Below are 16,389 nucleotides of genomic sequence, written 5' to 3'. Positions count from 1 at the left end.
AGCTTCACAAAAATAAACATGAAAATAGCAGTTTCACCGAGTATAAAAGGACCAGTTTTACATAGATGTGTTTTTATTACATCTATATATAAAAATCTATTTTATTTATAGAAATTCATAGTTGTTTCAGTAAAATATTTACAGGTCAAAGGCTTTTATAACATGAGGCAAAAGATTTGTGACTGATCTTAGTTTTCAAAAGATTTCAAAAGTATTTATAAAATTATTTTTATTTATTTAATACTATGTAGTTGTTATTTACACAATGTAATATTTTATAGTATTTATTTGAAATGTCAGTAAATAAATATACATTTTTAAACATACATTTATTTAAATAAATATTTAGTTAATTTAAGACTTATTTATATAAATACATTTATTTGCATGATAATATAACACACACATTTATTAAAACTGTTTTAAGAAAGTTTTAGAAGTCAAAGGCTTTTATAACAACATAATTTTATAACAAGCAAAAAATTAGTGACTAATCATAGTAGATGAAGATAAAATTAAAGATTTCAAAAATATTTATAATTTTTTAAATTTAATATGATATAGTTGTTATTTACACAATGTAATATTTTTATAGTATTTCTTTAAAATGTCAGTAAATAAATATGTATTTTTAAACACATTTATTTAAATAAATATTTAAACAAATGTATGTTGTCTTTGTTTGTTTACAATTTATTTGTTGTTGTTTCTTTGCATGATTTTGTAACACACACACACATATAATTATTAAAACTGTTTTAAGAAAGTTTTAGTGGTCAAAGGCTTTTATAACAACATAATTGGTAAATAATCTGTGACTGATCTTAATAGATGAAGATAAAATTAAAGATTAATATTAATATTTCTATATTGTTTTTTATAAATAGGGTCACATGCATGATCTAATATTTTAGATTATATATATACACATTGAATTTATTGAAAGAAAAACAGTTTTAAGTAGGTTTTAGAGGTCGAAGGCATGAGCCTTAAAAAGATTTTAAGAAAAAGATTTATGACTGATCTTAGTCTTAGTGTGTAACTGAAATGAATGAGGGTCAGATTATCGTTTCTCTCAATTCTAATTTGTTTTAATCATGTATTATGTTCAGCCAACTGGCAAGTGAATCATTGTAATCACTCACTACAAAGTCTCCTTACTTACTGTACAGCAAAGCTTGTTTTTACTAGCATCTGATACTTGGCGAGTATTAACTTTGGACCCTGGATTGTTGTTTTGTAACTGTAATTGGATTAAATAGGTCTAACACCTCTGTAGAAAGCAGATTCTGGCTGGTTCGATTATATCACTGTAATGTTCCCCTCATTTTATACTGTATCAGGAAAATCTTACCGTCTTGTTCCACAGCGGAGCAGAGACAACAATCACTTACAACCATTAGAAACAACACGGTGGCCTTGCTTATTTTCAGATAACATAAATACATCATTATGGAGCTTATTATGACTTTAAAAACATGTACGAAATATCAGCTTAACGCAATGTGTTATCAATTTGTGTGCAGTCACGTTTCCTGTGCCGCTGAAGTCGTGATTAATGACTTTAACCTCTTACCTGTCTTAATGAGTAGCTACTTCTTAACCTGACTTTTTAACCTGGATCTCAAGCTGCTTTTGCCATGCAGCATTTGACAGAGCGTGAGCCTGAACATCCTCTCGCCGTTCGCTATTATAATCAGTCGTGCTAATGGTGGAACCACCCAGCGAGTGTCTGGGACCCTGTCGAGTCCAGCCCCTCTCATAAACACCAACACTTCCAGCGTCAACAAACAGATGGAAATGTTTCGCTGCCAGGCAGCTGGGGGTGGAGGGACAGAGTTGTTTATCTGGAGGTCAAGTGAGTTAACACTCCATCACGCAAGGGCCGAACTCCTAATAGCCACAGTTACACGGGCAAACGCCGACCCGCATGCATTACATTTACATGCTAATGGTGGGCTCCATATGTTTTTTTGGTGTGGTGCGGTGCGGCTTAAATTGTTGATTTAATCTTTGCACAAAGCGATGTTAGACAGGTCGTGTTTGGAGGAAGTGAAATCCGTGTTTGCTTTGCTGTGGTCGGACAATAAATGTGCGCAGATGTTGCAGATGCATAAAAAATCTAACGTTTGTGAATGTTTAAAGCTTAAATGTGCTAACAAACAGCTATTATGACAAATCATATGCATTTTATTAAAATCATTTGAGCAAACAGTGTTATTCAAATCGAAATACCCGATGGCCAGGTTTCATCTGCTCTTCTTTGGCTTGTCAGCAAAGCTAGAACAACACAAAACAGCCACCATAAAACCACATAAATAGGAGGAAACTCAATGAAGCTGTGCAACTGCATATCATATTTAAAGCTGAAATACAGGCAGGTATTTTGCAGTTAATTCAGTACAGCTGAATGTTCCCTGCAACTATTATGGTAAAATTGCAATTTGTTTAATAGCGCGTGAAAAGCATGACAAGAAAGCAAGGCATGAAGGTCTGGTCATTGTCATATCAGTTTATATATTACATAGATACTGCAATATATCTCTTCGATGTACGTTGGTTGCTGTTTTATGCTTTGTCTGTGAAAAAAATGTGGGAATTAGAGATTTCGTCTTGATTTTCTAGTATATTTATGAAAAGAAAAAAGAGAAACTTTAAATTATCAATTGAAGTCGAAACTTAAATTAGATTTATGTAGTTAATATGGCAATTTACATAAATGTATTTGTTAAATTGCAAGACTGCAAACAAGTTATGGTAAAAAGTGAAAGAGATATAATCTTTTTAGGGTGTCGATTTTCTTCTTCTTTTTTTTCAGCATGAAGGGAAATTCACTATAGTACCCGGATGAATCGGCTAAAATTTGTCAGGAACGTGTCCAGGTTATATATAATTACAAAATCAAAATAAGCAATATATTTATTTAGGTGTGGGCGATATGACCAAAATCTTCAAAAATCTAAATCAAAAATGCTGTTTCATGATAAAGATACGGTATATATCATAGTATACTGTAGTTATTTGCTTAAAATAAGCTCTTTATTATATCAAAATCTTTGATACCATAGAAATTTCATAATTTTATTGTCAGCAGTGTCAATATCACAAAAAACAAATAGTAGCCTAAATTAAAATAATAAGAAGAATAATAATAAATTTTAGCTTACTGAAGACAAGTAAACAGTCAGTGATTAAAAAGAATAATAAACTAATTACAAGCAATAGGACAAAAAAATTAGAACAAATAAATGTGATATGCTACATACATTGTATGGAGTAATCAAATGAATAAAAACACTGCATATTCTTCACTGTGTAAATTAAACATTATAAAACGGATAGTTCCAGTCCTTGATTCTGATTGGTTGAGCCTCGTTCGAAGCTGTTGTAAATTACTCTACAAACATACACCTTTATTCGTTTGTGTGTTGCTTGGCAACCACTTTGTTGCAATCACAACCGTTTCTGAGGAACTACATTGTTTGGTGGAAGAATGATGTTTTTATTAATATCATTACACTTTGTTTGCTCTGTTTTATATGGAATAAACATTTTATAAAAGCAATAACCCCCGTGAATCCGTGGTTTACAGTTAATTTATAACAGCTATTGGGCTTCCCTTTGCGTCGTGCCTAACGACGCACCTTAGCTGTTATAAATTCACTGTAAACCATGGCTTCTTGGGGCTTATTGCTTTATTTATTTCTTCTTATTAAAGATATGAAAGTGATTTAGTCAAGAGTGGTGAGAGATTAATCTCTCTTTTGTTGTTTGATTAGCATGAATGACAGACAGCAGGAATATTAGACTGCTGTCACTTTAAGAGCTGCCTGGATCCAATATACTGTTACACATATGTTTTCTTTCTCAGCGGTTTGCTTTTACTTAAGACCTAAATTACTGTGTTTGTGAGGATACTTGCAAAGACTGGCATTTTGACATATACAAGTGTGTGTATTTAAACATTCAAGGTCTATAAAGCAGAAAAATAACCCGGGCTCTTCACTTGCATGCGCATGCATCTCTGACTGTGCTTAAAAACATGCACATATAGAGAAATGAGTTTAGTTTTCTTTTGCTGCTGATTGTTTGGATTTTCAACAGCTTACAATTACTTGTTTTTAAACCTAAACACTTAAAAAATGTGTGCAAATGATACATGTGATGCGTTTTTGTGACCACGTAACACAGCAAAGTCACATGATTGTGTAACCGCATTAGAGACGATAGTCCAAAATCTCTACCAGTTTACCATACTAGATTAATTAAAATGTATATTTTTAAAATGATGATGTACTTCAAAAGCTTGGTTTTATTTAAAATTGCGCAAAAACGATGTCTTGAGAACAGAACTGCTTCAGAACTCCATGTGCGATGGCTTTTATGATTGCTGTTTAACACATGACACTTGAACCAGCTCACACATACAGTACATGTGCACGCAAACCCACTCACACACACTGGAATGTCCAGATAGCACACCTCTCCTCTCCTCATTTGTAACGGTTGAGTTCGGCTCTGTTATTCGGCTGTTCGTGATCTCTCATGAACAACAGCATTTGATTTGACAGTCGGAGTTCCTGCTCTTACAAGCTTTTCCAATCAACATAAACCACCTGTCAGACTTCACAGAAAGCTAAATAATTCATTCTGTTTTTGCATTTCACATGAACATGAAAGAAGTTTGTTAAAGTGCAATGAATAATGCCTTGGTGATGAAAACAGCTTAAATTATTGATTAAAGATTGAACAAAGTTTGAGATAGATTTTCTGTAGTTGAGATAGCACTTCAAGCAGTTGCAAGTAAACAATTTATCTAATAAATTCTTGTACAGTATATATATATATATATATATATATATATATTTTTTTTTACATACTGGAATTTGAAATATTACATACATTTGCACATGGCAAGAATGCTTAAGTAAATTGCAAACAAGTTAAATGATCCATGAACATAATGAAAAACTTGTGGAAAAAGAAATGATAACCAGTTACAGCCTGTAAAATAAACTTTTTCCCCCTATTTCCGAACGTTATATCATTAATACACTGTTACAGTTTTTGTTAATATTTTGAATTAATTTTTTTTTCTCTATATATTTTCTAACATGTTATATCATTAATATACTATTATATTTTTCTGTTTTCACTTTTATTTTAGTTAAAATTTAGTTTAGTTAGTTTTAGTATTTTTGTTGTATTTTTGTCATTTTTACTATCTATCTATCTATCTATCTATCTATCTATCTATCTATATATTCTCTATATATTTTCCAACATGTTATATCAGTAATATACCATTATAGTTTTTGTTAATATTTTAAATTCGATTTTATTTTTTCTATTTTCTCTCTATATATTTTCTAACATGTTATATCATTAATACACTATTATAGTTTTTGTTAATATTTTGAATTCGATTTTATTTTTTCTAATTTTTCTGTTTTCACTTTTATTTTAGTTAAAATTGAGTTTAGTTAGTAATTTAGTTGTTTTTGTCATTTTTAATAATGATAGGACCTTAATGCAAATTATCTGCATTTTTATTTATTAGTTTTAGTTTATTTAATTGTAGCTATTGTATTAAGTACTTTAAGTGAAACTAAATGAAAATGAGGAGATACATAAAATACATAAAGTTTAAGTTTTTATATTTCATTTTGGTTAATGTTTATTTTGTTTCGATTAAGAATTTTTAATTGTTTCAGTTTTAGTTAACTATAATAGAAATTAACTACCCGTTTAAAGTGGTTTCAACCATTTCATAGTTGTTTTTTTCTCTAGGTATGCAAAGAAGCTGGTTCAAGTTCATTGTATTATTTTATTGAGTTACGGATGATGGATAATTGAATAATAGGATAATGCGTGAACTTCCTGTTAGAAAGATTACGTAAAATTTTCCTCTGACAAAGGGTTGTCACAGTGTTACCCGCACACAAGCCACACACACATTCTGGTATTAATTTCATTTCGCTTCCATTTTTAGACTTTAATTTTGTCAGCAAGGGATATTGGAGAGAAAAACACAGTTGTGGTTTATGAACCGAGAGGATTGAATTCTGTGATTTCACTGTTGACGCTTATTGCGAACAGTTGTTGCGCCTAACACAAAGCCGGAGGAAAACAATGACGTTTTCATTAGTTTTAGACAAAATGTCACAGTAGCTAAATCAAGCCTGTGCGTGACTATAAGAACCAGACCCTCTCGATCGGATAAGGATCGGAATTCGAGCGGTTAGATCGTCAAAGCTGAGAATAATGATACACTTCAATTACCCGATTTTTTAATGTTAACGTAACGGGACAGCTATAGGGGAGAACATAAGAGATGTTTAAGACCCCCGAGACCTCGATTGTATCCAGATTCAAGTTTTTAATCTCGCAGTTGTTACTGTTACGATAATTGTCCATGAGACAGTTCATCAAATGCTGACAGATAAAAAGCACGAGAGGCCCCTTTCGCCGGCGTCTTTAGCATTGAGCCGTCAGCCTCAGTTCCTCATGGTGTTTATGGGCTCTGCTGGTGAAGAACATAGTTACACTTGTATTTATAGCCGTTGTGGTTTGGTCTTTTGTAACGTGATAGCGTGTAGAGCAGTAAGCCAGAAGAACTCAAAGATGAAGCCACGGCACACTATTTTCACTACCTTGACTGTGATTTGTGTTATCATACACAAACCCTGGAACGTCATTACAACAGGGGAAGCTGAGGCGAAAACCGTGTATGATATAGAGCAGACCACATGAGAGAAAGAGAGAGCAATAGAAAGAGAATAAGCTTAAATTTACAGACGACTGAAGGTGCATCTTATGGATGCAAGATTCAGTTCCACATGGTGTTTGTATATAAATGTGTCTTAGCACAGTGTGTGCACACAACCACCCTACAATTATAAAATCCATTCAGTCCTTTTTTTAATCCCCCAAAAACCTGAACAGCCTCAGTTATCAAGCCGTTTTGATTTTTTGAGGAGAATGATGTCATACTGCTTAGGCCCCGCCCACAATGTTTGACAGACTGTCCCGTATTAGCATATTTCCGCCCTCAGCCATTTTCTCTGTGCTTAAGCAGCTGTAGTGACAACAATGTCTCATAAGCAATGCAGGTGTTTTGTAGTTGGATGTAAAGTGAACATAACAGTCTTAATTTTTCATTTTTTTGTTTTGGCAACACGCCACCAAATACACAAAAATCAGAAGAGAGGGGTGGAGTGAGCAGAGCTCATTAACATTTAAAGAGACATGTAGCAAAATGGCATGCTGTGAACAGAGCAGTTTTTGACATTTTAAAAAGGGTGTTGTTTTACACAACCATTGAGGAATTTTTACCAAAGTATGTTGTAGACATTTCATAAAGACCCTAAAGAATCATACCAACTTGTGGTACACTTATAGTGACCATTAACCTCTGGAAAGGAGTGTTACAGGTTTTATACAAGTTTGAGATCCCATCGTTTCTGTTGGATAATAACTTCAAGATCCTCAGTTTGTAAAAACAAACAAAAATTGTGTGTACAGTTCTGTGTTTACAACTGAAGTCAACAGTGCGCTTCGTCCTGGAGGGATTTTGAGGATGTAATGTTGTTTCTTTATCAGAACAAACCTGGGGGAATTAGCATTACATCACTTGCTCACCAATGGATTCTCTGCAGTGAATGGGTGCCGTCAGAATGAGAGTCCAAGCATCTGATGAAGACATCACAATAATCCACATGACTCCAGTCCATCATTTAAAGGGATAGTTCACCCAAAAATTAAAATTTTGTCATTAATTACTTACCCTCATGTCGTTTCAAACCCGTAAGACTTTTGTTCATCTTCGGAACACAAATTAAGATATTTTTGATGAAATCCGAGAACCTTCTGACCCTTCATAGACAGCAGTGCAACTGAAATGTTCCCAGACCCAGAAACGTAGTAAGGACATAGTTAAAATAGTCCATGTTACATCAGTGGTTCAAGCATAATTTTAAGAAGCTACAAGAATACTTTTGGTGCACAAAGAAAACAAAAATAACAACTTTATTTATCAATTTTTCTCCCTTGCATCACCATATCAGATTTCATCAAAAATATCTTAATTTGTTTTCCAAAGATGAACAAAGGTCTTGCAGGTTTTCATTTTTGGGTGAACTATCCATTTAACATCTTGTGTTAGTGAAAAGCTGTTTTTGTCAAACTGGAGAAAGCAATTTAGATATAGGATTTGAATTTTAGTTTGTATGTTAAAACTTCTTAATGATGGATTTGTTTCTTACAAACATTCAGCTCTTTAAATCACAAGACGTTAAATGATTGACTGGAGTCGTGTGAATTACTTGTGGATTATTGTGATGTTTTTATCAACTGTTTGAACGCTTATTCTGACGGCACCCAATCACTGCTGGGTATCGATAATGTAACATTTCTCCAATTCTGTTCTGAAGAAAAAGCAAACTCATCCCCATCTGGGATGACCTGAGGGTAAGCATATTTTCAGCAAATTTTCATTGTTGAAAGAACTGTTCCTTTAAGTTGAATTGAACCTTGAACATTCCTAAGGATGCCGGATGCTGTAGATTTAGTAAAGTGAACCACACCGAGGAAGTGAAACCCTGAGACCCTTTCTTGACAATCATTCTAATAGGGCTTGAACCAGCAGGGGTTGATTAACCTAGAACAATATCAATAATGCCAACAAGAAAAGTGTGTCTGCGACTCGAGCTCGTTAGCATCCCAGCATCCCCCTCTCCTGCCTCGCTCAGGTATGGTTTCTATTTCACAGTACCTAAAGAAGAGAGGAGGGAAAGAGGTTGATGGAAGTGATTTAGTGCCCAGGGGACAGAGAGAAGGGGGGGGGGGGTTAATCGGTTAACCAGAGGAACAGAGAGAGGGGGGGGCCTGGCTACCGTCTGGGAGGTATGCCCTCGGCCGCTTTGTTCTGACTTTTACTTATACACGAACAGGAAGTGATGCGAACTGCACAGATATGCACACTTCATCTGCATTTGTCTGTGAACAATGGATTTGCACCTAATCCGGATCGTTTCCATCGTTTAAGTTTGTCCTGGTTTCTGCATCACACGTGTAACGCTATTGTTACACCTTTCTAGGTTAAGTTACAGCTCAAGTTTGGCTCATATGGACTTCTGTTAGCATGAATCTAATGAAATCTGTCACGGCATGTTCAGGTCATATTTCACCACAAAATCAAAAGAAAAAATATTTAGCATAAAGAAAATAGTTACATTTTTAGATAATAATTATAAAAGCAAAATTTAAACTCCCCTCTCCTATTGTCAATATGTTGTTTTGGTGCGATTATCAGGGTTCATACAAGGTGCTTAAAGTGCTTGAAGTACTTACTTCCAGTAAGGCCAGGAAAACCCTTGAAAATAGCGATATTCCTGAAGAGGTACTTGAAAAGTATTGAAAGGCAATGTACCTATGAATATAAGTGCTTAATTTTTTCAATAAGCATATCTTTCACGCAAAATTAAACAATTCGAAAAAAGAATTGTGCCTTTTTTGCTTTCAGTTTATGTCATAAAACTAGCGAGCTAAGCCAGTAGTAGTACTTACAATGTCGTATAAACATGGCTGAAGATGCGAAAAGAGGAACAGAAGAGACTAGATCAGCCATTCAAAGAGCCATTCATTTTCAAATTTATCATTTCTAATAATTTTAAAAAGTACGTGGTAATGAAACTGAGCTTTGTGAAACGCTAAATTAATTAAACCATTGTGTCGCATTTGATTTAGATCGGGGCTTCGGTTCACGTATCGCAAATCATTTGATTTAGATCGGAACAGGTTTGTGAATCATTTTGTGATTCACAAATGATTTCCAAAACGATTCATATATCAGTGATTCATGGAAGATAAATCAAATGAATTTTGGAGTATAACGGTAGAAAACAACAATGAAGGCAGTACAATTATAAAAACAAAACAAAGAAAAAGAAAGAAAATTAACCATGGTTTTATTAAAGTAAAAGTGTAGTGTACTTTGTAATACTTTAGTAGTAATGGTTTGCATGTGCTTCACTTTATTTTTGCAATTTTTTATCAGTATTTTTTTATTTATCTATTTATCTTTTTTATAATTTAAAAGAGAAGATATTGTTTGATAGAGATCTCTGAAGATCCTTGAAAATCAAAAAAAGTAGTGCTTGAGAGGTTCTTGAAAGTCCTGGAATTTGATTTTAAAGTGTATGAACCCTGGATTATTTATATTAAAAATCTTTTTGTCTAGGTCAGATGATTTCCATTACTATATAGTAGTCAACATTTGAAGTGGATCAAAAAAGTTGATCAAAGTTGTCCTAAGACAAGAATGGGTATTGTTTTGGTTTGAGGACAACTCTGATGAAAGTTTTTGATCCACTTCAAATGTGGACTACTGTATTACATTTACTGAGAATCAGATTTTTTAAAGGGGACATGGGATAACCATTTTCCACAAGTTGGTATGATTCTTTAGAGTCTTTGTGAAATGTCTGCGAAATATTCTGGTTAAAATTCCTCAATGGTCATGTAAAACAACACCCTTTTTACCTTGTTCAAAAACAGCTCTGTTCAACCCGTTTCGGTGCATAACTCTTTAAATGATAATGAGCTACTGCTCACCCTGTCCCTCTCTTCTGGTTTTTGTGTATTTGGTGGTGTGTTACCATCAAAAAGAAAACGAATCCACTGTGTCCTCAGTGGCTCTGATGTTGGGAGAAAATAAAGACTCTTATTTTCACTTTTACACCAACTACAGAACACCTGCATTGCTTACGAGATATTGTTATGCCTACAGCTGCTTAAGTGTGGAGAAAATGCAGAACAGCGCACAACTGGCTAAAGGCTGGAAATATGCAAATATGGGACAGTCAATGGTTGTGGGCGGGGCCTGAGCAATATGACATCATACTGCTCAGAAAATCAAAACGGCTTGATAATTGAGAAAATTTTTGCAAATTGCGGTGTTACTATAATGACATTTGTTTCATTGTCTTGAAAATATCACTTTAAAAAGGTACTCAAATGTACAACAAATGCTTTATTGATTTGATTTGATTTGATTAGATTGTGCTGTCTAATGTAACCCAGACATTTCTTTGTGGAACTGATATTTATTTGAAAGTTCAGCTCACCATTCCCACAGGATTCTACAAACATCTGATGGGAAAATAATTTTAATGAATCCGTATGTTCAGAAACCTCAGTAATGACTCATAAATGGAAGTCAAATGTATCCCAGTTTTCTGTAAGATATTTATTAAATCATCTCTCCTGACTTCAGGTCCTCCTGGGAAACGTGGACGGATGGGCAGAAGAGGCGACCCTGGTGAGTGCGATTTCTTAATTTATGTTCCCCGTGCTTGATGTCTAGCACTCTTCTATAAACATTGTTACTAGTGTGCCTAATTCATAATCATTAGATGTGACTGGGAGGAAGTCCTCACTGAATGTGGTTTTGAGTCACCGTAGACCCTCGGATGATTCAGAGGTATTAAACTCAGACTGATGATGACTCGGCCATATAAATAAAGATGCTGATGTATTTCTAAGTAAGCTGTGCGGTAGACACATGTGGCTCTCAGGGGCATAGATTGAGAGAGGTTTTAATGAAAAGAATGATTCATTATCACGTCACTTGCGGAAGAAGCCATCAGTACAGCTTGTGAAGTTTCAGAAGGTGTCCAGAAAATGTCTAGCCTACAAACATCCATTACATCATGTATAATGTAACATTATCTTTGGATAATGTGCACGGTTTGTGCAGCAGAACCTATATTCACCTTCTGACCGATTAAATCTGAGATCGCCGCATTTCCATATAACTGGCATTTGGACAGAATGACAATTCTTTACATGTGTTTTTCAAACTTGTTCCAGCCCCGCTTGCCCTGGGAGAGGAACTTCAAACGTTGGCAGAACACTTTATTTACATAGAGATAGTGGGTCGTTTTGTCACTAAGTCTGCTAGATGTGGTTCTGTTTAGCTGTGCCTGCTTGTTGTAGTTTGGGTCGTGAAGCGGCCGGGAAGAGTTGAACGTGGAGACGGATGGAGGAGGTTCTCCATTGCACAACACTCTGTTTGTTTCTCCAGTGTGAGGGAAAAAATATGGTTGGAAAGCTGGAAGATATTTAGCAGGCTAATCAGCACAAACATTAGGCAGGTCATAGCATCCGCGATAATTCAATCGTTAAAAGCAGTCGTTTAATTAGAACCGTTGTCAATTAAAAGATGAATCTTTTTACAAAACAGTTTTGATGTGCTCAATTAAACCGTAACGCACATACTCATTAGTTTTCTCTTTCAACATCTTACTCTGAAATGCTTTCCAAATGGTGAAGCCATTTGGTTCTCAATGGACAGAACTTGACTGTGCTGAGTGAATGTTATCTTTTAAACTCTAAAGAGTCTGTGGGCGTCTAGACGTGAGTAAATACGTAAATACCAACAACTTTCTGCCTCATAAAACCTCAGTGTGTCTCTTAAACCTCTTTGTCTCCTCTGTGGGTTATAACACTTACCTGATGAACGTTTCAGAAAACCTGATGAAAGTTTAAGTGCTTAGAAGTTTACCTTTTTGTTATAAGAGTGGAACTGTAATTTTGTTACTATTGAAGTTAAACTGGAAGTTTGAAAACATTAGGATTGTTTTAAATGTCTTTTTATTGTTGTTCTTTTTTCTTTCAGGACCCCCAGTAAGTACCCCGTCCTCACACTTCAAAATAATGACATGTAGCAGATATGGGCTCTGTATTGTGGTAAGGCTGACAAAACCGTTTGAAGGGTGAGTCATAAAACCTAAGAAATGCCCTTTAAGTTCTGGAATCTTTCATACATCCTGAAATTTTTTGCACCAGTTTGTCTGACATTAACTTTCTAGCACCTTCAAATTTTAGCATTCGAAAATATTCACACCAGTACTTCTGAGATTCCAGAATAAAGCTTAAAGGGTTAGTTCACACCAGAATTAAAATTTCCTGACAATTCACTCACCCCCATGTCATCCAAGATGTTTACGCCTTTCTTTTTTCATTCGAAAAGAAAAGGTTTTTGAGGGAAAAATTCCAGGATTTTTCTCCAAATAGTGAACTTCAATGGGGATCAACGGGTTGAATGTCCAAATTGCAGCTCTACATGATCCCAGCCGCGGAATAAGGGTCTTATCTAGTGAAACAATCGGTCATTTTCTAGAAAAAATAACAGTTTATATACTCTTTAACCACAAATGCTCATCTTGCACTAGCTCTGTGATGCGCGTCTAAAACTTTACACATTATGGAATCACGTTGGAAAGGTCTTGTGTGGTTAGTTCTTTGTCTGTGTACTTCGGTTCAAAAGGAAGTAATTTTCTCCTCCAACTTCAAAATCATTCAACATTTTTTACCATTTCTTTGCACATTTGCTTTGTAAATACTGGGTCAGTACATCCTCCTATGCCACACATGACCTTTCCAATGTGATTATGTAATGCATGAGGTCAAGCTAGTGCAAGACAAACATTTGTGGTTAAAAAGTATATAATTCTTTTTTTTTTTTTTAAATGACCAGTCTTTCGCTAGATAAGACTCTTATTCATTTACAGTTTACAGCTGCATTGAAACTTCAATTTGGACCTTCAGCCTGTTGGCCCCCATTGAAGTCCACTATATGGAGAAAAATCCTGGAATGTTTTCCTCAAAAACCTTAAAGGAGTCATGAACTGCCTTTGTTTTTTATTTTATACCGTTCTCTGAGGTCCACTTATAATGTTATTACGAGTTTTACATCAAAACACAATTTAGAAGTAATAGGCTATTTTCTGTTCTGTTTTTATCTCCCCTCAGCAGAATGTTCTGTTTGAATAGGCATGGTGGATCGTAGACTCAAAAGTAAACGCCCACTACTATGATTGGCTAACAGCGTATATTCATTCCTCATAGATGGACACCACTGTGATTTAGGTTTAAAACACATAAATACATACAGTACATATCAAACAATCTGTATGAAGAGACAAAGCAATAGTGACCACGTAATGAAAACAGTTACACTTTTGTTGTGAAATCACTGTCGGATCCAATATAGGCGGCACAGTGTCGTCTTTCATTTTCAGTCATTTTGAAAATCCCCGAATTCTGACACTCTGGTTACTAACGTAACTTCGGTTGCCTGAGATGAGGGGAATGAGTGTTGCGTCACTGACGCTATTGGTAATTGTAAACGAATCTGCGGTAAAATGAAGTAAACAAAGGACCGAGTTCTCACTGCCAGGGTCTGGAACTTCATCAAAAAAAGTTAATCTACTCTTTCCTAATCAGAAGGAAGGCAATGCTAAAATAGTTTTTTCCCACAAATTGGCACTGCAGAGCGTCCTGTTGTTTTCAGAGCTATCTTTATCGTTTGGTTTCTGCGTAGACCTGTGCATTCTCCTCCTTGTTAAACAGTATGCGTGAAACAGGCAGCGATGTCGATCTTCTTCTGCGGAGGCGGCACTTAATCTATCTATTACATCATATATAGGAACATTCCAAAAGCTGTCGTTTTGGCAGACTGCCTTCAGTATAATCTGTTTTTAGACTAAAGAGAAAGTTTTGAGTTCTGAAACTTACAGGATGTTTTTATAGTTCAATGACCTCATGTATGTCATAAGATCAAGGCAATTTTGGTTTCTCAGTTCATTACCCCTTTAATTCTTTTTTTAAACTTAAGAAAGAAAGACATGAACATCTTGGATGACATGGGGGTGAGTAAATTATCAGTAAATTATTTTAATTCTGAAGTGGACTAATTCTTTAAAGAATAAAGTTCTGGAATATTCACTTAGGAGCAGCTGAAAACGTAAAATTCTAGGAGATTGGGTGCTTCTGATATTAACGTTCTAGAATATTCACACCAACCAAGTTCTGGTATCCAACAAAAGTGTAACACAGTGTAAGAACAGGTTGCAGACTGTCTGTCACCTGCTTTAGATTTAGGTTAACACCAAGCCGTCAACACCTTGTTGCAAACATATCTGTGGCTTCTAATCCATATTTTAACAGGCTGTCATGAGGATTTCACTGATCTCTTTAATGCTTGCAGATGTCAAATTATGTGACAGCTTTCAGCGTTTAAACAGTTTAGGTTGGTTTACTAACTTTCACGTTTAATTTCTGGTCCTCTGGTCCACCAGTTTATTTACTCAAATGTCTATTGCAAGTTTAAGAAACTCTAGAACACTTAAAGTTTTCATTTAGAATCCTTCAGAGTGCTGTCAATTAAACTAATAAACATAAAACTGAGATTTATTTTGTGGAAAGCCTGAAAATTTTGAAACATGCAAGTATCTTCTTTAGTAGTTAACTTTTTATCACACTTTATCACATTTAGTATTTTTTCATGAAATAGAACATCTTTGGATTATGTCATGTAATCTTTTTTTTTTTTTTTAAAGGAGAAGTCCACTTCCAAAACAAAGATTAACATATAATGTACTCACCCCTTGTCATCCAATATGTTCATGTCTTTCTTTCTTCAGTCGTAAAGAAATTATGTTTTTTGAGGAAAACATTTCTGCATTTTTTCTTCATATAATGGACTGATATGGTGCCCCGATTTTGAACTTCCAAAATGCAGTTTAAATGCAGCTTCAAACGATCCCAAATGCGGTTGTAAATGATCCCAGCCAAGGATACAGGGTCTTATCTAGCAAAACGATCGGTCCATTATCAGTCCATTGTATGGAGAAAAATGCTGAAATGTTTTCCTAAAAAAAACATAATTTCTTTACGACTGAAGGAAGAAAGACATGAACATCTTGGATGACAAGGGGGTGAGTAAATTACCTGTAAATTGTTGTTCTGGAAGTGGAGTTCCCCTTTAATCTACTATAAGTCTGTATTTATTTGTTATATTCTATGTTTCTTTGCACAGGGCAAACCTGGGCGAGACGGTTACCCGGTAAATGTCCTTTAAATTATCTAGTTTCTTTCTTGGGTTTTAATCTCATTTTATGGATCTCTTTTTCTAATTGCTTCTATCACCTCCAGTTGATTTGTTGTTGATTTTTTTTCTTTTCTGTCTCTTTTTTCTTTTCACTGTCTTTAATGTTCTTAAAACAATAACACAGAAACATAATCCATACATCGTTCATGTAAAGTTTTCTAAAACATTTTAGTTTGACGTTTCTTCTGTTTTTAAATATTAATAAGTTCAAATTTTCAAATGGTTTACGAAACATTCAAAAGTAACTCTCCAATAATGTCTGCAAAATGATAAAATAGAATGTTGCCTTAAAGGGGTCATCGGATGCAAACTTCACTTTTTCATGTTGTTTGAACATTAATGTGTATTGTCAGTGTATGTACAAATCTACCCTATGATGATAAAAATCCATGCAGTGGTTTTTAATTAATCTGTAAAAATAATATCCCCTTTTT

The 16,389-nt window shown here is 34.6% G+C and overlaps 1 protein-coding gene across 1 annotated transcript in view; it reads left to right on the top strand.

Annotated features, from left to right (window-relative positions):
* col23a1a (collagen type XXIII alpha 1 chain a) overlaps positions 1 to 16,389 on the top strand; it is a 169,703-nt gene that overhangs the window by 107,260 nt on the left and 46,054 nt on the right. The window contains exons 3-5 of the mRNA XM_051127812.1: positions 11,276 to 11,320; positions 12,680 to 12,687; positions 15,884 to 15,910. Coding sequence (XP_050983769.1) covers positions 11,276 to 11,320; positions 12,680 to 12,687; positions 15,884 to 15,910 — 80 coding nt within the window. The remainder of the gene's footprint in view (positions 1 to 11,275; positions 11,321 to 12,679; positions 12,688 to 15,883; positions 15,911 to 16,389) is intronic.

Source organism: Labeo rohita, chromosome 14 (assembly GCF_022985175.1).
Source record: "Labeo rohita strain BAU-BD-2019 chromosome 14, IGBB_LRoh.1.0, whole genome shotgun sequence".
In the NCBI taxonomy this organism is placed as follows: Eukaryota; Metazoa; Chordata; class Actinopteri; order Cypriniformes; family Cyprinidae; genus Labeo; species Labeo rohita.
The sequence above is the reverse complement of the archived record's forward strand: the minus strand, read 5'-3'. Positions and strand labels throughout refer to the sequence as shown.